This window comes from Balaenoptera musculus, chromosome 3, assembly GCF_009873245.2.
Source record: "Balaenoptera musculus isolate JJ_BM4_2016_0621 chromosome 3, mBalMus1.pri.v3, whole genome shotgun sequence".
Lineage (NCBI taxonomy): Eukaryota > Metazoa > Chordata > Mammalia > Artiodactyla > Balaenopteridae > Balaenoptera > Balaenoptera musculus.
Genome location: NC_045787.1, coordinates 159,191,481 through 159,217,558, shown reverse-complemented (window position 1 = coordinate 159,217,558; position 26,078 = coordinate 159,191,481). Strand labels below are relative to the sequence as shown.

The following is a 26,078-nucleotide window of genomic DNA, read 5'->3' as shown; positions in this document are numbered from 1 at the left end:
GTCCTGAGGCAGGAGCCCCTCACTAGCTGAGTACTAACTAGGCCAGATGCCTGGCTTCCCTCAGCAGCCTGACACCTTCCTCACATGAGCTTCACTGAGTCAGGGGCATTTTGGGCCAGGTGTGCTTTTGGGGTTGGGTTTGGGGTGCTGGGGGCAGGGAGACCCCTCCAGGACCAGGATGACCTACTCTGTCCCCTACTGGCCTGGCACTTTTCCGTGGGGTGGTCTTCCACCATGGAACAGCCTTAGACACTGTGACCCTGTCATCCCCAGGGAGGACATCACGTACCGGCTGCCAGAGCTGGACCCTCGAGGCTCCGATGAGGAGAACCTGGACTCAGAGACATCAGCTAGCACCGAGAGCCTGTTGGAAGAGCGGGCTGGGCGGGGGGCCTCGGAAGGTCAGTATTAAGGTAGCGTCTGCTTTTTTCCTTCCCATGTCCACACCCAGCAGGCCCCCGGGCGAGGGTCCATCTGCCGGCCCTGAAGCTGCAGTAACCCTGCCATCTGTCTCTCAAAAGGGCCCCTCGCGCCTGCTCTCCCCTGCCCCAGCGCACCCACCCCGAGCCCCCTCCCCGAGGCGGCCGCCCCTCCTCGACGAAGGCCGTCGTCCTTCATGACGGTTAGAGTGAAGACCCCCCGGCGGACCCCCATCATGCCCACGGCCAACATCAAGCTCCCGCCCGGCCTGCCCTCCTATCTCCCTGGCCGGGCGCCAGGTGCCCAGGAAGCTGCCACCCCGGTGAGGCGCCGAGAGCCACCTGCTCGCCGCCCAGACCAGGTACGCTCTGTGTATATCACACCCGGCACCCACCTGCCCACTCAGGGCCCTCAGGAGCCCCTGGACAAGGACGACCGGCCACCCGGGACCAAGCGGAGGTACTCGGACCCCCCAACCTACTGCCTGCCCCCTGCCTCGGGCCAGGCCAATGGCTGAGGGCCCACAGCTGTCAGAGTCCGCATATCCAAGGACGGCCCGGTGCCAGAGCTGGGTGCCAGAGCTCCAGAGCCAGCATTCAGTGGTCTGAGAAGGATCCGGAATGAAAAGCTCCAAGAGCGATGTGAGGTGGGCACCGACTCCAAGTGAGTGCAGGCAGGGAGAGGCCGGCTGAGGCCCGGCTGCCCTTGCTGAGCCCCTACATCGCACGGAGCCGCCCGCCCAGAGCACCGAATCATGGCGGGCAGCCTGGCATCTCCCATCTCCCCTTTTGTACGTTTTTCTGGTCACTGTTTCTTTGGGCGTGGTTTACATAACTTTAAACTGTAACAGCCTTAACAGAAGACCAAATTGTTTTTTTATATGTGTACGTACAAACTTTTATATTAACGCCCTGCATCTCCCTTATAACCTGGACATGAGTCTTCAGAGTAAAGGCCACACAGCCGCGAAGCTTTGGAGGCTCAGACCCACGCTGAGGGACAGCTCGGGGGACAGTCTGAGGGCTAGGACCCTGCACGAGGGGTTTGAACACTTGTGGCCCCTGACTGCCCCAAGTCTGTCTTGGACTCGTATTCTGGCCCGGCCAGTGGCCACCTGGCCGACGTGCATTCGAGGGAACAGTGAGCCTTCCGTGGTGATCAAGACTGTTGGCTGGAGACAGGACACGAGGTTGTAGGCAGCCTCCACTCCAGGCACCACAGACCTCACATCCCAGGGAGACTCGAAGGTGGCCATCACTCCTTGGTCCACTGTGCCCTGGACACAGGAGGCTGGAGGAGGCCACCCTTGGCACTGCCCGCCCCATGTGGCAGAACAGGAGCCCGCAACTCAGGACCGCTCATGGGTGGGGAGGGCAAGGCCTGGGGTTGTATGTCCCTACAAGTCTACAGTGACAGCCTGGACATCTGGCATCTCCGGAGCGGGGCTCCCCTCTTAGGCTCAGCCCACTCTCTGGACACATGGCCCCAGGTCTGGAACAAAAGGCACCCACAGGCCGTGTGAAATTAAAAAAAAAAAAGTGCCTGAGAGGTGTCTGCATGCAGTTCCTACTCAGGCCAGCTCCAGGCTGAAAGAGCAGGGGTTGGCGGGTGGGGGTCAGCCCTGTGGCCTCAGCCAAGAGGGGTACAGGGCAGGGATTGGGCCCCTTGCCTGGAAGGAGCTGCCTTGTTCCTCCAACTGACTTTGCTGTTTGTTACTGGAATTTCACACATAGTTTTCACACAAGGGACGTGGGCTTTGCTGGAAGTTCTTTTTATTGATCCAGAAAGCTGGGAAAGCAGGCAGCTCCTGGCAGAGCCACATTCAGTGAGGAGAGCCTGCTGTCCTGGGAGCTGCCTCCTGTCACACCTAGCCTCTCCCCAGCCGGGGCTTAAATGTCAACTGATGGGGCCGTCCACCCTGGGTGGGGAGTGGGGAGTCAGTCCTGGTGGACCCACTACAACCAGAAGCAACACTACCACCACCACCACCCCCAACCGCCACAGAAGAGCTCCCAGGTTGCAACCAAATGGGCAGTTGTGGGAACTGGCTGGCAGGTGGGTCCTTTGGGGCGGGGGAGTTGGAGGCCGTGACAAACCGGAGTTTCAATGGCACATGCAAGGAAGAGTTGGTGGGCTAGTCCAAGGCCACACAGCTGGAGTGGGGCAGGGCTGGGATTCAGACCCTGCCCTGTCTGCCTCTAGAGCCCCCCCTTTATCAATACCCTGAGTTTGGTCTCATCCATGGTACTTTACAGGGCACCAGGCCCACCGGTGTGACCTGGACACAGGTGACCTGAAGGATGGGGAGATGGTTAAGGGCTGCATGCCAGGCTTCAGTCCCTGTGAAGCCCCCATCCTCACCCTGTCCACTCCAGGAGGGGGGACTCGAACAAGGGGCCTTGGCTTCCTGGGGACGCAGGGGGGGTTCCGTCCATGGGGGTCTGGGCATTGGGGGTGACCTCTTGCTCCCAGGTTTAGCCCATGTCACTGCCACACTGCCAGTTTCCCAAGGGAGGAGACAGGTCCAGAAAAACTTAAACGCAGAAGGCCACGGTGGGAGGTGGTGTCAGTCAGGGCTGGGACGGGATATCATAGCTGTAAAGTTTGGAAATCATGGCCCGTAAGTCTTGGATTCCAAAGTCCCAGGTCAGAGCCTCTCCCCCAGGAGAATCTTCCCCTAGGCTGCCTGGATGCGGAAGAGCTCAGTGTTGGAAGAACCCAGGAAGGAGTGGGGAGCGGGGGAGGAATTTTGAGCAGGGGGGAAGTAATGAGCAAGTCACGCGTTGCACGTGGGCCTGACAACGAAGGACCCGACCCTTTCAACCCTTCGGGAAGGGTTAAGATGCTCGCGAGGATAAGCAAGCGATTGAGCCCTGAGTAAATACGGACTGGATGGCGCCTCTAATTGAAACAAGACAAGAGTGAGAGAGCAAACGCCCAAACAGGAACGAGAAAGCCCCAAATAAGAATGAGAGAGCAAAACAGGGCACTTCCGCCCGGAAGGAGGCCAACGAAAGGCACTTCCGCCATCTCTTAAGATGGCGCCGGCGGAAGGGGCGGGGTACCGCTGGGTGGTGATGGCAGCGTCGAGGCTGGAGCTGAACCTGGTGCGGCTGCTGTGCCGCTGCGAGGCGATGGCAGCGGAGAAGCGGGACCCGGACGACTGGCGTCTAGAAAAGGTGAGGGAAGCCCGTGTGTCCGCGTAGAGCCCGAATCCCGGAGGGTGGTCCCCGCAGCCGGAGGCCACCGGGCCCGACTCCCCCACCCCGCCAGCCAATGAGGCCACGCTCCTGCCGGTTGGCTCCGCCACGTCCGTTTGCGCTGCTCCCCCACCTCCTCCCTGGGGCTCAGCTGGTCCCGCCTCCTTGATACTTGGCTCCTCCCGTTCCAGCCCCGCCCCCGTCCTGGCCCCGCCCCTTAGTGGCTCTAATCCCTTTGAGCCAGATGGTGGTGGGGGGCACTGGGCTGACACCCCACTTTTCGTCCCCAGTACGTGGGAGCCCTCGAGGACATGCTGCAGGCCCTGAAGGCACAGGCGAGGTGAGTGCAGACCGCCACAAGTGTTCAAATCTGGGGCAGGGAGTATAGTACCGGATCCCTGGTCTCCAGTCCCTCCCTGCTAAGAACCTTCCCTGAACGGGGGACAGTGGGCAGGTTTTCTTTTTCCTCTTCTCCCCTTCCAGCAAACCGGTCTCCGAGGTAATCAATGAATATTCTCGCAAGGTAGATTTTCTGAAGGGGATGCTGCAGGCAGAGAAGCTGGTGAGTAAGGGGCACCTCTGTCTCCTCAGCCTTCATCGTGCTCACCTGGGACCTGCCCCTCTGGTGACCCCTCTGCCCTCTTCTGCAGACCTCCTCCTCAGAGAAGGCACTAGCCAACCAGTTCCTGGCCCCTGGCCGAGTACCAACTACAGCCAGGGAACGGGTACCTGCCACGAAGACAGTACACCTACAGTCACGGGCACGGTACACCAGTGAGATGCGGAGTGAGCTGCTAGGCACGGTAGGGCTCCCTCCCTGGTCCCTGGGAAGCTTCAGCTGGGGACAGGAGTTCAGTGCCTGGGGGTGGCCGGAACAACAAATACTGTCAGGTGCAGGGATCCTAGGGGGCCCAACAGACTCTGCCCTGGACCATCAGAGAAAGCTTCCCAACAGAGAGGCACTGCAGGTAGGGCTTTGCTAGGTGAATAAGAGTTTTGGTACAAGGCAAAAATGGCACATCTCTGCTTAAGCCCCAGAGTTGGCCAGAGTAAGGTTTGGCCCCTGCCTCACCACACACAGATGAGTTTTTTCATCTGTAAAATAGGACGACAAATGCCTCTATGAGCACTTTATGTGGATCAGCTAAACCCTGCAAAATATGAGCTATTGTTTTCAGTTTGAAGATGAGAAAACTGAGGCTCAGAGGGCACAGGACTTGTCCAGGGTCCTGACTGAGGGTGGGCAGTTTCTGGGAGCAGAGAGAACAGGTCTGGGGGCATGGCAAGGTGGGTGACTTCATGCCTCTCCTTTTTTCCCACAGGACTCTAGTGAAGGTGAGTCATCCTGAGCAGAACAGGACTCAAGGCCTGGGACAGACGTGTGTCCTTGCTGCTCCACACCTCACGCCTAACCTAGCTCCCACAGGGTCTTCCACAGCCCAGGGAGAGTGTGTCCAGGGGCATTACCGAGTTATGCTTGGAAGCGGTGCCAGGACAGAGGAGGGGCCCCCAGAGGAAACAAAGTTGGACACTCCCAGCCCAAGGGGCCAAGGCTGGCTAGAGGGAAGGACTTGGGACCTGGGGGAGCCCAAATGAGGAAAACTTCCCAGAAGGGAGTACTTTGAAGCCTGATCAGGAGCCCGCCCACTGGGGAGCAGACAAGGTGGGAAACGGCATTATGAGTAGGAGACACATCCCAGGCAATGGTCAGGAAGCTGGAAAACAACAAACCCATTCTCTCTTTCTTCCTGCTTGGCCTGTTTTGCTTCCAGAGCCTGAACTGGATGTGAGGAAGAGAACGTGAGTATCTTCAGCCCTTGGGCAGCATTGGGGGCAGGGGGGTTGGACAGACCTTGGGCCACTAAAGCGTCACCACGAAGCGTCTAAACCACCAATCAGGGAATTCCCCAGCAGTCCAGTGGTTAGGACTCCGTGCTCTCACTGCCAAGGGCCCGGGTTCAATCCCTGGTCAGGGAACTAAGATCCCACAAGATGTGCGGCATGGCCAAAAATTAAAATTAAAATTAAATTAAAATTAAAAAAATAAACCACCAATCAAAGGCCACTTCTGAGGATGCTCTTCCCAGAAACCAAAGCAAAAAAGAGGAAACAGCCCCAAGCAGGGCAGTGGCTGGAACCACAACCTCTGGGTTCCTTGAGAACATGTTAGTTTCTTCCCTCCTCCCCCCACCCCCGCTCCTACCCACCTGTCTACCCATCTGTGGGGTCAGTGGGGTGGCAGGGCCCAGGCCAGGGGATGAGAAGCAGTCAGCAGCCGAGCTAGACCTCGTCCTGCAGCGACACCAGAACCTCCAGGAGAAGCTGGCAGAGGAGATGCTAGGCCTGGCACGGAGCCTCAAGACCCACACACTGGCTGCCCAGACTGTCATCAAGAAGGACAACCAGGTATGAGGACTCTGGGAACTCTAAAGCCTCTGCCCTGGGGCATCAGAGAAGGCTTCCCAGCAGAAGGTCTCTAGGGCTGGGGCTTGACTGGATGAATAGGAGTTTGGCAGAAGGCAAAAATGGCATTCCCAGCAGAGGAAACAGCACTGACAAGGGCCAAGAGGTGTAGATTTGCTCCAGCGCAGTAGGAAGAGGCCACACTTGGACCCAGTCCTGTTGACATTCTCCCCACCTCACCCTCAGACCCTGTCGCACTCACTCAAGATGGCCGACCAGAACCTGGAGAAGCTGAAGACAGAATCTGAGCGGCTGGAGCAGCACACACAGAAGTCAGTCAACTGGCTGCTCTGGGCCATGCTTATTATCGTCTGCTTCATCTTCATCAGCATGATCCTCTTCATCCGTATCATGCCCAAACTCAAATAAAGACCTGGCCTGGCCCACCTCACCTGTCCTCTCTCTGCCCTCCACCCCTGTCCAGGGGTACCTTTGCGGTGGGCAACGTGACGGGAAGGCCCTTGGTGCCCCTGAGAGCCACAGAGAGCACATGAGCAGGGGAGGAAGGAGGTCAGGCTTGGGGGGGTGGAGACAGTGACTCAGCAAACCTGCCTCCTGTTCCCCCCTGGTACCTACCTCACACTGGACAAGGCAGGGCCCCTAGAGGCCCCAGGAGCTCCCAATCTGATAGAGTCAGAGTCAGACACATTCCTGTGGGGTCAGAGTAAGGTCTGGAGGGTGGGGGAGGAGTGGGGCCATGCGTGGAGGCCAGCCTGGAGGAGGGGTGTCAGTGCTGGGCCTTCCTTGGGATTGAAGGTGATAATTCAGAGACAAGGCTTAGCCCACCCACTGCCACAGCCTAAGATCTTACGACATTGCAGATGCTTCACACAGGCATTCAGCAAACACATGAGAATCAGTGGAGACCCTGCCCTGCCCAGGTCACAGTCTGATCATTTCAGACAAGAACTGGGTGGGCATTGGAGTTGGGACCCTGGAAGGGATTATTGAGCACGAGTCCAGGGGAATTGTGGGTCCTGGGCTCTGCTTACCCCCACTCCAGATGTCAGGGGCAAAGTCTGTCTGGGAGGTGACTGAGGGAGCTTGGTAAGGAAGAGTGGACAGGAGGCGTCTGTCCCAGACCATGGGAGCATGAGCACTGTGGGACATGCACGGGCTTGCCCACGTGGACCCCACCCCCACCCCATCAGCATGGGTGTAAAACCACCAAGAAGAGCTTTTAAAAACTCTAGTGGCAGTTTTTAAAGCTTTTTTGAAAGCTCTAGTGGCAACTTTTAAAAAATAGATCGTAAGAAGGAGGCTCATGCTTGTGACTCAGGGATGGTTCATTATTAGGAAGCATTAGTGGCCACATTAATGCACCAGGAAGCAAAAATCATAGGGTGAAATGGTACTTTGTACTGTTCACAGCATCCATTACTCAAAGTCTCTTAATGAAAAACAAGGAATAGATGGATGTTTTCCTCACTGAACTGAAAAACCTCAAGCCAAAGGCAGTGTTGAGTTTAACGGGCAAATACTCGAAGTTTTGCCATCCAAGTGAAGAAAGTGAGGTGGGGATGGGGGGATGCCCACAGTCCACCCACCGCCTCCCTTGATTTAATATTGTCTGGAGATGCTAGTCAATGCAACTAGACAAGAAAAAGAAATGAAATTTTAAAATGAGAAAAGAGGTAAAATTATTTGTAGATGATGCAACCGTCTATATAAAATATCCAAGCAAACTAACAAAAAGCTATTTCAATAAGAGAATTTAGTAAACCAGCAAGAAACTTAATGAATATTTAAATTAGTTTACTATATGCAAAAAAAAATAGCTGCAAAATATATTGGAAGATCCCATTTATAATAGTAAAAGATACACTATCTGGTTAAATTAACATCCTTGATATACAGAATGCTCCTAAAAATAACAAGAAAGAAAAAAAAATTGCAGGAAATAGGAAAAGAAATACAAACGGTTTCTGAATTTTTTCACACACCATATTAGATTAGGCAAGACTTAAAACTTTGAAAGTACACTTACAGGAAACTGTGATACCATTGAGGTTGCAAAGGTTGTGGGAAAACCAGCTGATTAGAGCATCAATGGCACAACCTCACTGAGGAAAAACTTGACAGTACTTTTCCAAATTAAAATACACAGGTCCCTTTTGCCCGGGCAATTCTGGGCAATTCCACTTCTAGGAGTTCTACATAATCCTCCACAATCGGCCAAAGAAATGTGCACTTGAATCTTTTTTCTACAGTATTGTCTGTAGTGAGGAAAATGTGTCATTGAATTAGAATCTCTCTGGAAGGAGACACAATTAACTGCTGCCTCTGGGGACAAGGGTGGGTGAGAAATTCACTTTGCCCTACGCCTCTTTTCTATCTGAATTTTCTAAACATGCCTCCAATAATTATTTAAAGAAATATTTTAAAAATATAACCGCTGGAAAAAATACATATAACCGCTGAGTAAATAGATAAATATAAGTTCTCCAAAACCACCAGTTTTTCAGACAAATAAACTGAGGGTCGGAAAGGGTGAGTCACCAGCCCCAAACACACAACAGGTAGCGGTCTCTGCTGGACTCGGGGCAAGGGTGCGGGTCCACTTTCAGGTTCGCCAAGCCCCGCCCCCTCGCCGCCAGCCCCGCCCTATACCGCCAGGCCCCGCCCCCGACGGGCGGAGCGACCCAGCCAGTTGAGTCCAGCCTGTAGTTAATGCACTACACGGACTCGAGCGCCTCTCTTCGGGAGCGGACCCAGACTCGGAACCCCATACGCTGGGACAGGTGACCCCGGGAGGGAGTGTTTCGTGCCGCCCGCTGCCGGGCCGGAGATCCCGGGGCTCTTCTCGGGGGCGGTATCCACGGGCTCCACATACCCCTGCGGCAGAGGTTGCGGCCGCGTAGGGGTTAACGCGAGCCAATCCTGGGCTGCGCGGTGACGTAAAGGTTCTTGCGCTCTTTCGGGTTACGCACTGGGCGGCGGGGTCTGGGGATCTCTGAAGGCCAATGGCGTGCGTCTATGCAAATGGAGGCGGAGCTGGAGAACGCGCCGCTGGTGGAGAACTGGCCGCTCCGTGAGCAGCTTCCCCGTGAGTACTCCCACCTTATCCGCCTCCAATCGCATCCTCCTCCTGTGTCCACAGTCCGCCCGCCGACCACCCCCGCCACGCGCGGGCCACGACTCCCCCCGCAGGACCCGCCCACCGGTGCGGGGACGCCCGAGCGGCACCATCCCGAAGCCGATGCCCACCCGGGAGGCCCCGCAGAGCCGCGGCTCCCGGGGGAACTTGCAAACCCGCCCGCCTGGCCCTGGTCCCCCGGTGAGTCTGAACGGGAGGAGTGTCCCCAGGCTGAGCCTAGGCAAAGGATTCATTCCCCCCTGTATAAGGGATCCCGGCTGACCCTCGTTAACTCCAAACCATGATTCCTGCGGCATCTGCAGCGACTGGTGCCTGGAGGCCTCGAACCCAGCGCGGCCCGCCCTCTGTGCCAGCCTCAGCCCGGAGCACACGGGACAAGGCCCAAGAAGATTGTATTTGAGGATGAGCTGCCCTCCCGGACCCTCCTGGGCTCCAAGAAGTCTATTAGAGCCATCCCCGGGGGACATGTGCCTAGGCCCCACCCCGTGCCTGACTATGAGCTGTGAGTGTCCCCCCTGTGGTTCCTGACTTCTGGGAACATGGAAGGAGCACTGAGGCTGGGGCTTTGACAGGTGAATAAGAGTTTACCAAATAGTAAACAGAGAAAAAGGGCATTTGGGGCTAGGAACCCAACATGGACAAAGAAAAGTTACACTGATTGGGGAAAAGAGAGGAATTCTTTACACTCATACTCTGACCCCCTGTCAACCTGGTAGTAAGTACCCACCAGTGAGCAACGAGAAGGATCGGAGCCGCTATGCTGCAGTGTTCCAGGACCAGTACCCAGAGTTCTTGGAGCTCCAGCAGGAGGTGGGCTCTGCACAGGCCAAGCTCCAGCAGCTGGAGGCCCTGCTGAACTCACTGCCCCCACCCCGAAGCCAGGTCAGCACCCAGGTGGAAACCCCCATCCTACAACCCTTCCAGGTAGCCCAGGCCTTCGGAAACCCACTGGGTTCAGATCTCTGGGCCTCTTCCTCCTCCAGGCTGGGCAGGCACCACAGCACATGGGCCAAGATCAGCCCTTGACAAGGTCCATTTTGTCTGTCTGAGCCTCAGTTTCCCCATCCCTCCTTGGGTCCTGTGCTCCCTGAGCACCCCCTTCCTTCTCCTTTGGCAGAAGGAGGCCCATGTTGCTGCCCGTGTCTGGAGGGAATTTGAGAAGAAGCAGTTGGTGAGTCATGCCTCTTGAATCCTACAGCCTGTCCTTTGCACCCCCCTACACACACACACACACACACACAGTCCCATGAGGCTGGGACACGTGTGCCTGCCCAGTTTCAAGGAAAGAAAACTGAGGCTCAGAGAGGAAAATGCAAAAGGTCAAGCAGCTTGAGAGCCATAGGCCAGACTGCCACAAGGACTTACCTGGATCTTGCCCTGCTCAGGACCCCAGCTTCCTGGACAAGCAGGCTCGCTGCCACTACCTGAAGGGCAAACTAAGGCACCTCAAGACGCAGATCCAGAAATTCGATGACCAGGGAGACAGCGAGGGCTCTGTGTACTTCTGAGTGTCCTGGCAAACAGGCAGAGGGAAACATTGGAGTCGGGGTGCCACCCTGCCCTTGCTTCTCTTCCTACCTCCTGGCCTGAGCTCTTGCTATTGCCCCGCCTGGGGTAGCCGTCCCTGATTTCAGATGCCTTCGCCCTTGAGGCTGAGATCTGATGGTCCTTCCTCCAGGAAGGCTTCCCAGGACCTCCTCCAGGACCGCCATGGAGATCCCAGATCTCAGCCCATCCCCTGGAAGAGGTCCTGCTCTTCATCCCAGTGGAATAAACACTTATTAAATACCGACTGTGTACAGCTGCTTGAAACTCCTGATTTCACTCATTGTCACCAAAAAATTGTTCTTTCATTTTCCAGAGGAAAAAAATTAAGGTTCTGAGAAAGGGACTTGTCCAGGATCTCTGGGTGAGCTGTGAACCCTAGTCTATCTGGGGGGGCTCCCTCTCCTCTAAGAGCCTTCAAGTGGGAAGCAGAGGGGCTGACATCTAGCATCACCTCCTCGGCCAGGAGGGTCCCCTGATGTCCACTGCATGCCAGGCCCTGGGTAGGGTGGATGGGACACAGGTAGCACCAGGCTCTGTGTGGGGCCCTGTGATGGTGGCCCAGCAGCTACTTTGAGTCTTGGCCTCCCAGGGGAGCCACAGGGAAAAGGGACAGTCAGGAAGACTGTGGGCAGGGAAGGCAGTGGCAGCCACTGGGTCACAGAGAGGCCTCAGTCCCAGGACTGATCCTCAAGGAACCCATGTCCTCAGGGAAGAGAGCCCAGTGTGACAGAGCAATGACAGAGGGCTGGACCCGGACAGCAGAGTCCTAACAACCAGGGAGGCTCAAGATGTCTTCCTGCCGAAGAGGCCATATGGGTAGGGTTTTGTAGGAAAAGTAGGAGTTCAGCAGACAGGCCTGGACAGGCATCCAAGTCTCTGGCCGACTGGAAGCAGGACAGACACCATGGTCTGGGTCAGTCCACAGATGTTCTGTGAACCTGAGAAATGGGGCATTGCTGTCCAGCGCAACTGGAATGGACAGACATTCACTTATGCACAGTACAGCTCAGAAAACACCTACCCAGATTAGAAACCAGCCCAGCCACCAGTGGGAGAGCCCAGTAGCCTCTCCATCCCATTCCCACCTCAGTCCCCTTCCGGGGACAGGGCATACCCAAGAGACCCTCGTTCTTTCCTCCCCATCTTCCCAGACCTCCTCCGAGACAGACATGGGGGAGACTGGGGTGCCAGTGGAGAGCATTTTGGGGGACTGGGACTGCCTTAGGGCTGAGCACTGGCCCAGCCTGCTGGGTGAGACCTGAGTTCTTTGCTCACTGTTTTCAAAGGGGCATCTTTGATAAAGGGCTTGTCTTTGCCTGACAAGACCTGTTAGGATCAAGAGGTGCCACCCACCACCACGATCTGGGCCCTTTCTAGCCATCCCCTAGAGCCACAGTCTTGGCAATACATTCCATAGGTGCCTTTCCCACCACAGAGCTGAGCCACAAACTTCCGAGGACAGGGTGGCAAGCTCCCTGGTGCTGCATCACTCCACATCAACTCAAGTCCACGTTTCAAAGTCTGTCCTTAGAGGTCCTCACCTTCCAAATGCCAATTTCCAAAACAGTCAGGAGTTTTTTTAGTTACATGTGAGAAGAAACCAAATTCAAACTGGCTCAGGCACAAAAGGGGAAGTCTGGGCTCATGGAACTTAAACACCTGAGGGTTTCAGGTATGGCTTGATGCAGGGGCTCCAAAGGCATCCTGGGAAATTGGTCTTTCTCTTTTGGCTCTGCTTTGCTTTAATGATATCCTCCTAATTCCCAATCCTGCCACTGAATCTCATTGGCCAGCTTTGGGTCACGTGCCCTCCCTAAAGCAGTCGCTGTGGCCAGGGAAATGGAGGGTTCTGTCTGGGCTGAGATCATGTGACAAAACTAGCCCCAGATGTTTCTCCCGAGGATACTGGAGCCCAGATACCATGATTAAGGGCCGACCAAAGAAAACAATAAAGGGAATTCCCTGGCAGTCCAGTGATTAGAACTCGGCACTTTCACTGCCGTGGGTCCGGGGTTCAATACCTGGTCAGGGAACTAAGATCCCACAGCCTTGTGGCCCGGCCAAGAAAAGAAAAGAAACAAGTGTTTGGTCTAAGGCTTATGTTAATCTATGGGGCTCACCCTCATAGGCCAGAATCTGAATTCAAACCTGAGCCATCTGCTAAGCTCAACTCCTACAGACTCATTGGCTGACCTCGGGCCCCCCTTCCTGCCCCCAGCTGCAGGTTCCCCACAAAACTGTCCAACAGAAACAGCAAGTAGGGCTGTTGTTAGGTTGTGGGTGTTCCAGATGGCTGGGAGTGGGTATCCATGGTAGGGTGCCCTCCGTGCCACCCTCCCCACACAAACATGACAGAGGCTGTGCAGGTAGGAAACGTCTTTATTATTGGCCTTGATTCATCCATCATGTAGTGTCCAACGTGGATTACGTGTCCAGAGGATCCGCCTGGTACACGCTACCCCTGCCCGGGTGCAGCTGCCCCTCCAGTCCAGATGCCAGGACTTTGTCCATCACACCAGAGAAGCCACTGCACCATGAGTTCATGCTTGGGGCACCAAGGGACATGGCTGTCCTGGGATTGGACCCTCAGTCTCATCACCTGGTCATCTTGACCAGGGCTTCTGGGGAAGACTTGGCTGGAGCCTAGACAGTCTCTTTTTGGTTTCATGATCACTTAGAAAACAAAAAAGACAAACATTTCACAGTCTTTAAAAAACAGGAGTCTGAGGAGGGAAGCCGGGGTCCTCTGCCTGGGTGCCCCCACTGGAGGCTTGAGCATACGTGTCCCTGGAGGTCTGCAGACCCGGCCCTGTCCAGTCACTGGCCCGAGCCGTAGGGCCAGTTGAAGGTACTTCCCGACAGCAGCATGTCTCGGATCAGCGTCTCGATGGGTGTCTTGCCCACCAGGCGCATGAAGAACAGCTGGGAGATGAGGGAGGCGGGGACGGCACGCAGGGCAGGGAGCCGCAGCAGCAGGCGCCCAAAGCGCTGGGGCTGCGATGGGTACTGGGCCCGCACATACTCGGTGAGGGCCACCTGGGCCTTCTCCTGCAGGCTCTCCACATGCGCCGGGTCTGAGAGGCCACAGGCATCTGGGGGACAAGGGAAAGGTCAGAAGAGGAGGTGGCGGGAGGACACAGGACCCCAGGGCTGACGGGGGAGGGGGGGCACCACTCAGGGCTGTTGATACAGAAGGAGGGCACTCAGGAGGTGGGAGATGGGGGCCTAGGGCACAAATGGCAGTGTTGGTCCTCAAGAAATATTAAGGTGGCCTCATCCAAGGACGATGACACAGGGGTGCAGGCAGTGAAATCTCAAGGGTGGAGGGGCCCTGACTAACGCATTTAGCAGGGAGACAAGTTCTAATCAAGCTCAAGGGGAAGAAGAGGCTGGGGAGGGGACTTGGGGAGGAAAGCAAAGCCTAGAGGGGGTATTCAGACACCCCAGAGGGACCTGCGATGTGAGTGAAGATGCCAGCCCCATGAATGGGGGCAGAGAAAGTCTCCTGGGGAAATAAGGAGGGGCAAAGCCATATTTATTGGATGAAAGCCACCTCCCAGAGTAGCCTGTGTCTGGTTCCTGCATCCCTGGCCCCAAGGAGACACCTAGTGGGGCCTCCTTCCAGAGTGCAGAGCCAGCTGCGCCACCACTCCCTGGAATAATGTAGGGCTTTGGCTGCTGGACGGTTACCAAAGACACGCAAGGAAGAGGACGGCTCCGCTCGGAGTCCCGCCCCTCGGTGGGAGGGGCTCCAAGCCACACCCCCTACCCTCTCCAGCTCAGCGAGGGGTGGCCCCTGGAGGCGGCTCAGGGGGCAGATTGGGAGCTCTGCGTCAGAGGTCTAGGGGCCCAGGAATCAGGGAGTGGAGAGCCCAGGGGAACCCAGAACCAGGTGTCAGGGCACCCCTGCCTGGCAGCCCTCCATAAGTGGTCAGTAACAAGAAGAGAACCCTGATTTGGCAGATGAGGGTCAGAGGGTTTGGGGAGGACAGAGATCAGGGAATGAGGACCAGAACCAGGTGGCGGGACCTCTCCTCCCGCGTCCCCCCACCTGCCATTCTGCTGTCAGTGCCCACTGAGCAGGATGAGTACCTTGATGAAGGGGTGAAGGATGGGGGGCTCTCAGGGAGTCTGGGAATCAGGGAGAGAGGCTGTGGGGCCGTGAGTCACGGGTCCAGACAGGGATCGAAGTTCTTAGGGAGACCTGGGATCGGGGGTGGGGCCATCAGGGTGTCACACCGCCCGCATCACCTCCGCCACTGTCCCCCATCAACGCTCAAGGCGCTTTCAGGGACGCAAGTCTGGCTAGCTGTGGATCAGGGAGTGGAGGGCTAAGGGGGCCAGGGTCAGGATCTAGGTCGCACCCCTCCCCCCCACCCCTCCCACGGCCTCAGAGCCCCCCATTCCAGGTCATCTCACCAGGCGTGAAGAGCGCGATGGCCTTGAGGCAGCCGTACTCCGCCGAGTCGACCTGCAGGCGGCCCAGCTTGTCCACCTGCTCCTGGAAGGCGCGCACCTGGTCCATGAAGGCCACGGCGCGCTCGGCGGCCATGGGTGCGGCGTGCAGGCCGGCGGCGGCCAGCAGCGGCGCCGTGTGCAGGGGCAGCGCCGCCTGCGCCGCGTTCAGCACGAAGAGCTCGCTCCAGCTGAGGCGCAGCAGCGCCACCTGGTCAGCCACCGGCAGCTCGGGGAAGAAGGGCGCGTGGCGCGCCCACTCCACGGTGCTGAAGAGCAGCCGCGCAGCCAGCTCGCACACGTTGTCGATGCCGAGCACCGCGCCCGCCGCGCCGCCCCCTGCGCCGAACGCGCCCGCTGCGCCCGCGCCGAAGCGCCCAGCCGCCGCAGGGTAGGGCTCTGCGCGCAGCAGCTGCGCGATCAGCTCCGACACCGGCTGCCCCGGGAAGAGGTCTCCGCCGGCCGCCGCCAGCGCAGAGCCCGGGGGGCTGCCCGAGGAGGCTGCCACGGCGCCAGGCAGCGAGTGCGGAATGCGGCCACGCTGCACCGCTGCGAGGGGGAGATGGAGATTGGGGGGGGGGGGGGGGGGAGATAGCCAGCCCCGCAGGAAATGGGGGAGGGACAGGAGAGGGAGGAGGGGAGAAGGGATTGGGGGGGGATCAGGAAATGGGAGAAAGGGAGTGACGAAAATGGGATAGGACGGGGATTGAGGAACACGGGGAAACCAGAGAGGGGTGAGTGGGGTGTGAGGAAAAGGGAGTGGGGAGGGAAGGAAGGAGGGGGAAGGTGGGTACCCGGAGAGAGTGGGCGGGGGCCAAGTAGGGAGGAATAAAGGGAGGAGATAAAGTTATCAAAGGGTCACTCAGCCCCCTCCCCTCCAAGCCCCCCAGCTCAGCCCTTCCCTGGACCCCCAATCCCCACCTCATGGGCACAAAGCTTGTTGGGATGACAGAGGCCAAGGTCTTGCATGCCCCACCCTGCTCTGCCCTGTGCCCTCAGCCTGAGTCCATGTCCAGCCACCATCCAACTCCTACTTCCTTCAGAGAAGGGCCCTGACCCTGGGAGGGGGGGAACCTTCCCAGGTGGGAATGGGACCACTGGGTGAGGGCTAATTTAATTCGCACTTGGCCCCCTCCTACTGGACTGTGTGAGCTCTCCTCTGCAGCCAGGGAGACTAAACCTGTCAATCATGTCCTCATCTGTCAATCACAGGGGTCCAAGAGCTAAGAATGGGTCCAGGGAGCAATCACCTTCCTTCCTAGGACTTGGGGCACATGGCCAGCCTACCCCTAAAACAAGTGATCAGTATGGGCTGAGTGCTGATCTCTCCTATGGAGGTGGGATATTTCCCTACCTCCCAGCCCCACCCTCCAGGTCATGGCCCCCTAGAGCAGGTCTCATCTCTCTGGGTCTCTGCAGTGACCTCAGTGCTAAGAGTGGAGTCCTGGCCAGTAGCAAGTGCTCAGTAAACATTTGATTCCATCAGTAGCCTTGCCTATGAGGAGGGAGGACCAATTGCTGGCCTTGGCCAGTGCCCCCAGTGATCAGGTTGGTGAGAAGAGGGAAGCTGAGGTGCAAAGAGGGGAGAGGTGGCTGCATGCCAGCCTGGCCTGTGCCACAGTGGGAGGGGCGGAGGGGCTGACTGGGCTGGGTGCCAGGCAGAGACTAATTAATGAGTTTTAATGAGGTGGAATGCCCTGTCTCACCACCTCCATGAACTTCTGGTCAACCCACCATGAAGCAGATGGGGAGGGGGATGCAAGTGGGAGCCAGGGGCTAGCAGAGCTGATCAGGGAAACAGGGGCTTGGATTCAAGCCTTGCTCCATGTGATTCTGAAGTCTCAGAATCATCTGTCAAATGGGTGTAGCCAGATGAAGCCCGAGAGTGAATCCCAGTCAATCCGGGGCCCACTTGGTTCTAAACCCCACCCCCACCATTCTTCCATCATCCAGCCTCGTTCCCACCTTAGGGCCTTTTGCACCTGCTGTTCCCGCTTCCTGAGAACCCCTTCCCCAGCTCTTCCTCCTCATTCAGCCCAGACTGGGGGTTCAAATCCCAACCACAGTTCTGTTGCTCTCTGTACTGTCTTCCCATTTATAAAAAATGCAGTTGCTAATAAAAATGGTGATGATGATGAGACCAATCACTGAATTTACATGAGAATGTATCTAACTTGCTTAGAATAGCATTTGGCACTTAGTAAGAGCTAAATAGATAGTAACTCAAGCCAAGAAACATTTATTAAGCACCTTATGTGTTTCGGGGCTGGTCTAGGCACTGGGGATATGTCAAAAACCAAGACAGACAAAAGTCTCTGACCTTGAGGAGCAGAGCATCCTGATAGAGCAAGTAAATTATAAAGCAAGATAGATGGCCTGAAATAAAGAGGGGGTGGCGAAGGGTAATCAGGAGGGCTTCTCTGAGGAGGTGTTGTTTGAGCAAATCTTAAAGGAGGCGAGCGAGGAAGCCATGCAGGTGTCTGGGGCAAGTGTTCCAGGCAGAGGGAACAGCCTGTGCAAAGGCCCTGAGATAGGGCTGTGCTTGGGGCATGAGCTGAGATTATTATTTCCACCCTGAGACTTTGGAGATCTGAAGCCCTGATTTGATGTATATCAGGAGTTTAGGTCAGATCAACAAGTGGAGGTAAAATCCAGGTTGGCGGTGGGGCGGAGAGACAGTCACACCCCAAACTTAAAATGACCAAAGGGAGTGATGAGAGAGTCTTAAGAGAAAGACTCTGAGCAGCTGTTCCCAGCTTCTTCCACAGAGGCCCAGCAGAGAAGAAACCATCTTTAGAGCAGGAGAGACTCAGGTTAGATGCAGGGAAGAACTGCTGGCCTGGCTCATGAGAGTCCAGGCAGAGACATGAAGCCCAGCACAGGGGCCATCACTGAAATGGGCCAGATTCTGCTCCCAAGCCCAGACGTCCATGTAGAAGTCTCTGGGTTCCACTTGAATTCTAAGAGTGCTTGGTGGAGTTCTAGACCCAGCTGCCCCGCATGTATCCAGCCAAGTCCCCAGGGCAAGGACAAGAGGCTGGGCCTCCCTCTGGCTCCCAGTGCCCCAGGTCAGGCGGAAAGGTAAGCTGCCCTTTGCCTTAGTCAGGTGAGTTCCTGCCTTGGGCAAACACAAGGCAGGGGGTGGAGGGTGGAGGGTGGAGGGAAAGCAAATCAAATAAAAAAAATACATCCTTGTTCAGAAAGCGGTGGCCTGGTTAGAGGGCAGGGGGGTCACCGGGGTGTCAGGGCCAGGGAACCTGCCTCTGAGGCCAGGGGGGCCTGGGGAGGGTGGGGGGAGAACAATTCTAAAATGGGCCGGAGTCAGGGAGTCCCTTGCATCCCAGTTCTGCAGCAGCCACCAGACAGCCACGGATAATTGGATTCCTCCAGCCCAGGGCCAAACCCAGGCCCATGGGATCTCAGGATCATTGGTGGTAACGAGGTTAGCAGGCCCCAGACCCCGCCCTCCATAGCTCCCAGACCCCAAAAGAAGGAGCAAAGGGCAGGCCGTTTGTTCATCCCCTGCCAGCCCCACCCCAGCAGGTACTCACCCTCCTTCCTCATGCCCACCCGGAAACACTTCTTGAGACGGCAGTACTGGCACTGGTTCCGGTGATGCTGGTCAATCTGGCAGTCACGGTTGGACCTGTGGGCGTGCAGAGGTCACCATGGGGGTTACCGTGACACCCACATCCTGCCCCTGGAGCCACCTTGTGAGACGCCTTTGAAGGCTGCCCCTGAGAACCACCAGGCCCCCCCAACCTCGGCTGGGCAAGTGGCCCCAAAGTGGCACAGAGGCTAGGCCTGCAAAGAGGAAAGGACAATTCGGGTGAGTGCCACAGATGAAGAGCAGTCTGTGGCAAAGTAGATTAACACACCAGGGTGGATATGTTGGAACTGGGTTTTGAAGGATGAACAGAAGTTCCCCAGGGAAACAGAGGCAGTTCCAGGCAGAGTGGGTAACAAGGGCAAAAGGTTGGAAACGCCAAAATATGAAGGCCTAAACAGTTTCACTGTACTTGGTCACTGTCAGGCCAAGGGTCAGGGTCTTTGTCCCAAGGGCAATGTGAGAGCAGAGAAGGAACATGTTCAGGGAGCAAGGCTTTGTGAGTTGACTAAGAGACCAGGAGCCAGGCCAGTCCTCTACGGGGTCACGGGACTGTGGAGCCCCAGCATTACTGCCCTACACAAGGCCGCCACGAACGAACGATGAATGAATGAACGAACGAATGAGTGAATGAACAAATGAACTCCTGTACCCCTTTAAGATCCCAAACCCCTTCTTTGGAAAGAACGTCCAATTCCTAACTAAGTCCAAGAAGCTTCCTCTGGGTGGCCCTCGGGGATTGTTGTTGCCTCTTCCAGGGATGGGACAGGTGGCCCCGCCCTGTGAGGCAATGAGTTCCCATCCAAGGTCAGTCCCAAGCAGGAAGGTTCAGGCCTTTGTTCTTCAAATGTCCCCAGCACCTTTTCCCCCTGGCCCCTGCCCCTGTGCTCCCTCCCTATCTCTCTCCACCCTGGGCTCAGGGCCTTTTGAGGCCCAGGCCTGGGGCAGACACCCTGGAGTCCCAGCTGGGCACCAAGAGGGTACCCAGAGACAGTCACAAAGTAAAACAAACACTTAATGAAGTTAAAAATCAAACACATCTCAGCTGCAGACACCCAGCCCTGATCCTTGGGCTGTGACTTCTCCACTGAGCCTTGGTTTCCTCATCTGGAAATGGGAGGCCAGAGGCCAAGTCTATATGGGATGCACTCATTCTGGAGAAATTGGGGGCGTGGGGGGAGGGCGTCAAGACCCAGGCCCCAGCTGCGAGTCCCAGTGGCAGATTTAGGAGAGCTGAGGCTCTGGAGGGCCTCTGTGTCCTGCAGCGCCAGCCTCTGAGCCCAGGCCTCTGTGTCCTACCAGCCTGAGCCCCCAGGAAGAGGCCCTACTAGGGCAAAGGGAGCTCAGGCAGAACCAGAACAAAGCCCAGCAGGCATGCAGTGGGAGGGTCCTGGGCAGCCGCGTGGAAACAGCCAGGCCTGGGGCAGGCAGGCAGGCAGGAGCCTGGCTCAGGGCCCTCAGACCTCAGGGGAGGCCCTGAGCCTTCTGCCTCAACTTCCCCAGTTGTAGAGTCAGGACAGATCTTCTGTCCCTCCAGATGAGGAAACAGTAAGTTCTACCTGTTATCCCACCTAAAGAGCACATGCTTTGCCAAACCCCACAGTCCAATTCAGCCTCCTCCCTGGGTTCTGGCTTCCAGTCCAATTTGATCATAGCCCTCTCTTGCTCACACACCCTTCATGGCTCCCCATTGCCCTCAGTCCAGCATTTCAGACCCACTCACCTCTAACTTCTATGCCTGGGTGGTCTCATCTTACGTCACTGCTCTCCAAACCTGCCACTGAGCGTTTGCTGGAGCTACACTCTGCAGGAGTGCCCTTTGCTTCTATCTGCTAAACCCCCAATGCTTCAAGGCCCACCTCCGGTGGCCTTCCTCTCTGACCCTCAGGCAGAGCCCCTTGTTCCCTCCTGGGACCCCAGACCATCCCTCCCTCTGGCCCAACCCACACTCCACAGGCTGGAGACACCTGTGTCTCCCCCAAACTGGGAGAAGGCTGGGCTTGGAGCTAGGGTCTTTTCCAGGGGGCCGGCATCAAACCACCCAGGCCAGGCCCTGAGGGGACTTTGCTGAATCAATCTGAGGCTCAGAGAGAAGCAGTGACTTCACCAGGTCACACAGCAGAGACCTTCTGAAGAACCTGCCAGTCCCAAACCATGCCCCCTCTCCCCGACCTTAGTGCTCCCTGTTCCCACTCTTAGGGAGCCTCTGGGACCCCAAAACTACCTGAGCCCCTCCCCTGCCCTCCCTAAAGACCTGGCCAGAGAGCAGGCAGTTATTCCAGCAGCAAAAATGAGGCCAAAGTCTGGTGGCCCAGTTAGCACTGGAGGAGAGAGTAAGCCAGCTCCCCCCCACACACAGCCACCCCAGACAGGCTGGACCTGGGGCCAAATTCCTGCTTCAGGTGCCCGGGGCTCCGCCCAGTGGGCTTGCCAACAAGCCCTCCACCAGCAGCTCTCGCTGGGGACACCCTGACCCAGACTCAGCTGCCCTTCTCTTCCCAATCCCACAGTTCCCCTTGCTAAGCCCCAACTGGAGCAGGGTCTCTCCCTGGGTGACCCAGGGCAGGCACCAAGAGCGTTCTGGGCCTCGGTTTTGCCCATCTGGAAAATGGGACTCTCCAAACTGGCTCTACAGAGCCCAAGCATGTTCCTGGAGGATGCAGAGTAGGGGCTTGTCAATGGAGCAAAAGAAGGCTCACCAAAGAGTGGTGGGAAAGGGAGCCCTGGCCTGGACACTCAATGCCGGCGGCTTCTCGCCCCCAGACCTAATGCCCCAGAACTAAGGAGAGAAGCTAGCACGGCCACACCCTGTCAGTGGGGACTCCAACCTAAGACAGCCCAGGGCTTCTTCTTGGAAACATTCACGCCCACCCTATCTCAGAGCCGACCAAAGTTTCAGGGATTTTCCAGGAGCCCAGCTCTGCACCAACTCCTGGCTGGGGGGTCGGGGGGCGGCGAGCAGCCAAGACGCGGTCAAATCCCGCCACCCACCCGGACCTCGAGCAGGAGTTTCCGGTGACCCAAAGCCCAGGGTGAGCCAGGGGTGGGGTGAGGGGGGGGGCGGGGGTTCCCCCGGTGAGCAGGCCCAACCCCACAGCAGGGGCCCCCACGCGAAGAAGGCTGCCCTGTGCCACCCCAGTTTCGCTCCCGCCGCAGCCTCGGTGGTCAGGGCGACTTTGGAAGTGATATTTGACCCCAAGGGCGCGCCGTATCGATCCGCGCGGCCGCAGACAATGGCCCCTGGACACTATGAGCCCCACAGTCCAAGTTCCACGTTTGATTCCCGCGGGGTACCCCACGCGCCGAGATTCCCAAGAGAAGGGATGCCCCGGGGTCAGGGACCCACCCCTGACAGCACCCCAACCCCTCCCCGCGCGGAGCTGACCCCTGTCCGGAGAAAAGGAAGGGAGGAAGGGGGAGCAAGTAACTAGGGCGGATGCCGCAAGGGACCACCTGAAGGGGGGACCTGCATCGATACAGCGCCGACAGTATACACAATCCCAGGAATGTAATGGAGAGGGGGAAAAAGGATCTGTGCCCCTATCTCCGACGGGAAGTGGAGACCCAGGGAAGGTCAGCGCCAGGCCCAAGGTGACCGAGCAGGTCAGAGGCCCGGCCCACAGCGGGGCCGGGTGCCCGGCGGCGGTGCGCTGATAGGGGGCTCACCGGCAGGTGTAGCTTAGGTTGCGGCGGATGCTCCGCTTGAAGAAGCTCTTGCAGCCCTCGCAGGTGAAGACGCCGTAGTGCTTGCCGCTCGACTTGTCCCCGCACACCACGCAGTCCACCTGCAGCCCCGGCCGCTCCTCGTCGCCTGGCTCAGCGTCGCTGGCGGCGCCGGGGGGTGAGGCCGAGTCTTCCTCCGCCGCGCGCGGGTAGCCGCCCGCCTTATCCACGCCGTTCGTGTCGCCGCCGCTGCCGGGGCCGCCCCAGCCGCCGGTCACCATGGCCATAGCCCCAGGGCAGCGGGGCCGGGGCGCCCCCTCCGCGCTCTTCCCTCGGGGCACCCCTCTCGACCCGGGGAACCCTACCCGGCGCGCATCCGGCCCCGGCGCGCGGGGGGCACCCGGCTGCACCCCCCAAAAAAGTTTTGCAGCAACTTCCTGCGGCCGGTCCGCGCGCCCGGGAGGAACTGGTCGGGCCGGTTCCAGGCCAACTTTCCCACGCGAGCGCGGGGCCAGGCCCGGGGCCGGGGGGGCGCGCTAGAGGTGCTGGCCGGGGGCCCCGGGGACTCGCGCCCCGCCGCCCTGGGGCCCCGGCGGGGGAGCTCGGGCCATGGCCCAGCCCAGGCTGCGCAGGGGGCGCCCTCTGGCCTGGCCGCCGCTCGGCCGAGGGCTGCGGCCAACTTAGCGGGCTGCCATCCGAGTGCGGGAGGCCGGGGGGAAAGTTTGGCCGCAAGTTGCTCGGCTGCCCGCGGCGGGGGGGAGGGGCGACGGGCGCGCGCCGGGGCCGGTCACCGCGCCCCCTGAGTCCCCCAGGCCCCCCGGTGGCCGCTCGGGGCCTGCAGGGCCGCGGGCAGGCGCTTCCCGAGCTGCCGCCCCCGCTGCGGCCGCGCCCGCCCGGCCTGGGCCTGTGCCTGGGCCCGAGCCTCGCTCTCGCCGCCGCCGACCCCGCGCGCCGGCCTCGCGCTGCGGCCGGTTTGACACACAACGTTCCATTCGCGGGGCGGGCGGGGGGTGGGGGCGGGGGCAGGGGCGCGCGCCGCGGGCTGGGGGCGGGCGCTCGTTGCCCCGGCGACGGCCGCCCTTATAAGGACATGGGTGGCCGTGCGCGGCGCCCGGCGCCCAGGCCGGCGGGAGGGGCGAGGGCGGAGCGCGGGGCCGCACGGCCAGACCCTCCTCCCTCCCCTTCCCTCTCCCACTCCGCTCCCACCCCCGCCCTCGCCCAGCTCCAGCCTTAACCCCCGCCGGGCCGCGGCGGGAGCCTGGGCCAGTGCTGCCCTCTGCCCTTCCGCAGCCTCGCCAAGATGTCTCTCTAAGGCCCTCCCCTCCACCTCCGGCCTTGGACGTTGTGTAGCTCAGCCGCCCTCGAGGCGCCCCTCGGCACCACCCCCCTGCATTCCCGGCAGAAGCAATAATGGGGGGCCGGTTGCACCCGGGGGGCACGCCCCTGCGCAATACACACACACACACACACACACACACCCTGGGGCATTTCTTTGCACAGTTGCATGATGGATTGTGTTTGCTTCCTCTTCCAGAAAGTCTCCGCGTCCGACCCCCACCCCACCCTTTCTCTGCTTGGGCTAACACCTGGTGCTCGGAATCTCCGGGGGGAAGGGATGTTGTGGTCTGAGGCCGGCGAGGGCGCGAGGTCGGGGGGCGAGGGTGGCCTTCGCCAGAATTTCAGGCCTCTGGGGGCAGGGCGCCCACCCGCCCAGCGAGGCTGGAGGCGACAGGAATTCCCACCACCCCTGCGGGGCCTGCCCCTTTCCCCTTTAATTTCCTTTTCTTTCTGTGCTTCACAGAAAGGGCTTGGCCGGGGGCCGGCTGGACTACAGATGTCTCTTCCAGGCTCCCCAGAGCCTCCCAGTTGCCGTTCTGCCTCCACGTCACACACACACACACACACACACACCCCAAGACCCCGGGCTGGGGCAGCCAGCATATATTAAGCACTCTTTGTATGCCACCCCAGCCGCCCTGGGCAAAGAAGCCTGGGCCTCTGTTTCTGGGCCTGTTAACATTTAACCGGCTGGAAAAGCCCTTCCTGCAGTGACCTTTCACCTTGGAGTCCTGCAGGTCCAGGCACCCGGCCTTATCTCCTGCCCTGCCCTGGGCTGAGCTGGACACCAGGACACGTGGCAGGGCCTCTGAGGCTGTGGGCAGGAGAGCAGTGCCCTCTGCCCCCACCAGCTCCTACACCCTCGTCTCTCAGGAAGCGTCCTTGGGAAAAGCCATTCCCCTCTCCAGATGACATCTGAGGGGGCACCCTCCTTGACTAGGGCAGGAGATGCTTGGAGATCATGCAGCACTTAAGACAAGACGATACCAAGGTTCTGGAGAAACCAGGCAATAGATGCCCAGCCCTGGGCCTCTGGGCCTTCTGGGGAGGGTCTGGCTGGGTGTGAGGTGGGGGAGGTTTTAACAAGTACATAAAGCAAGAAGGACTAGGGTTAGACACGAGCAAGGACTTTCCATGGGTCTGACTAGAGTGGAGTTCTCTGCCCTGTAAGCCGCTCTAGGGGAGGGGGGCCTGGATGGTTAGAGAGGACCCTTTGGTTCTGGGGGTGCCAGGGAACGTGGGGGCGCTGGCTGGGTTTTGAGGTGAGGACGGGAGTCCTAGGTCCCTGGTCTGGACTTTCTAGGATCCTTGGTGGGGTGGGGGGAGACATGGAGGTGGGTGTCTCAGAGAAGAGATGAGAGAGGGAGACTTGTAAGGGAGAGAAGGCTCAAGGAAAGGAGTCAGAGGGGGGCTGGAGAAGGGAGGAGGCAAGGAACTGGGGTTTGAGGGCCACAAGTCTGGAGGAAGGGAGCTCCTAAGTGGCGGTCTGGGGACCGGTTGGAGACTGCGAGAAGGTCTGCAGCAGATCCCAGAACCTCGGATTGGTCCAACCCTTCGGCGGCCGCCCCGCCCCCTCCCAGTAGCTCCACCGCCCCCACACCCTGGGCCCTCCGGGGGAGGGTCGAAGTCCTGCCCCGCCCCCCTGCCCTCTGCCCGCGGCCCCGCGGTGACATTTGACCTTGCAGCGGCCGCGGACCGGGGACAAAGAGGCCTGGGCCCATCTGCCGCGGGGGCACCCGTGGGAACCGCAAGACCCGGCTCCCGGCGGCCTGGGAACCTGCCCCCGCCCCCCAACGGCGACCTCAGCTCCTGCCTCCACCTCCCGCGCGAACTCCTTCCCCACCCTCCAACAGGTGACCTTGTCTCCTCTCGGGCGCCCCCCCACCACGGGCAACCTGGTGGGACTCGGGGCTAAGGTCACTTAGACTCTTAGGGAGGGAGAGGGACAAGACGGGGGTAAAGTCGGCTCCTCTGTTCGGCCACTGGCGACCTTGCCTGCCTGAGTTTGCCTGCTTTCTGCAAAGCCCGCCTCGGTCCTGAGAGAGTGCGCGGGGTTCGAAGGTCACCAGCCCCAGCGCTTGCCCGAGGAGTCTGTGGACCCGGAGGACCAGGTTGAGTCCCGGCGGCTTACTAGCGCCGACCTCAGGCCAGCCTTGCCCTCCCAGGGTGAGCCGGTGACGCCGCGCACACACCTGCACAGGTGCTGCCTGGAACCCCGCGCCCCACCCCACCCCCCACCGGGCGGAGAATGAAAATCTTTCTAATCCCCGTCTTGAGTTTCAGCTAC

The 26,078-nt window shown here is 58.9% G+C and overlaps 4 protein-coding genes across 17 annotated transcripts in view; 3 read left to right on the top strand and 1 right to left on the bottom strand.

Moving 5' to 3' along the window:
* The window catches only part of MYO9B (myosin IXB), an 88,517-nt gene extending 87,218 nt beyond the window's left edge, over positions 1 to 1,299 (top strand). For 10 of the 13 annotated variants that reach the window (XM_036846434.1, XM_036846430.1, XM_036846425.1 and 7 more), the window contains 2 exons: positions 274 to 401; positions 522 to 1,299. In XM_036846434.1, coding sequence (XP_036702329.1) covers positions 274 to 401; positions 522 to 937 — 544 coding nt within the window. In that variant the 3' untranslated portion in view covers positions 938 to 1,299. Of the gene's footprint in view, positions 1 to 273; positions 414 to 521 lie in introns of all 13 variants that reach the window. The other 3 variants (XM_036846435.1, XM_036846437.1, XM_036846432.1) reach the window with 2 other exon arrangements.
* A 2,133-nt stretch (positions 1,300 to 3,432) lies between these two features.
* USE1 (unconventional SNARE in the ER 1) lies at positions 3,433 to 6,474 on the top strand. The gene is made up of 8 exons (XM_036846438.1): positions 3,433 to 3,599; positions 3,911 to 3,960; positions 4,104 to 4,182; positions 4,271 to 4,423; positions 4,943 to 4,955; positions 5,393 to 5,420; positions 5,852 to 6,026; positions 6,270 to 6,474. Exons 1-8 carry the CDS (start codon positions 3,459 to 3,461, stop codon positions 6,450 to 6,452), a joined length of 822 nt encoding a protein of 273 aa, XP_036702333.1. The 5' UTR covers positions 3,433 to 3,458; the 3' UTR covers positions 6,453 to 6,474.
* A 2,241-nt stretch (positions 6,475 to 8,715) lies between these two features.
* Positions 8,716 to 10,986, top strand: OCEL1 (occludin/ELL domain containing 1). 2 transcript variants are annotated; one of them, XM_036845395.1, is made up of 6 exons: positions 8,716 to 8,824; positions 9,184 to 9,360; positions 9,483 to 9,682; positions 9,897 to 10,062; positions 10,298 to 10,351; positions 10,566 to 10,986. In XM_036845395.1, the coding sequence occupies exons 2-6, from the start codon at positions 9,283 to 9,285 to the stop codon at positions 10,686 to 10,688; spliced, it is 621 nt and encodes a 206-aa protein (XP_036701290.1). In that variant the 5' UTR covers positions 8,716 to 8,824; positions 9,184 to 9,282; the 3' UTR covers positions 10,689 to 10,986. The 2 variants fall into 2 exon arrangements, with proteins under 2 accessions (XP_036701290.1, XP_036701291.1); XM_036845396.1 differs by having other exon boundaries at positions 10,799 to 10,981.
* A 2,101-nt stretch (positions 10,987 to 13,087) lies between these two features.
* NR2F6 (nuclear receptor subfamily 2 group F member 6) lies at positions 13,088 to 23,344 on the bottom strand. Its single transcript, XM_036848402.1, has 4 exons — positions 22,457 to 23,344; positions 18,735 to 18,829; positions 15,148 to 15,732; positions 13,088 to 13,820 (listed from the first exon to the last, which is right to left on the bottom strand). The coding sequence occupies exons 1-4, from the start codon at positions 22,738 to 22,740 to the stop codon at positions 13,546 to 13,548; spliced, it is 1,239 nt and encodes a 412-aa protein (XP_036704297.1). The 5' UTR covers positions 22,741 to 23,344; the 3' UTR covers positions 13,088 to 13,545.
* Positions 23,345 to 26,078: the final 2,734 nt, after the last annotated feature.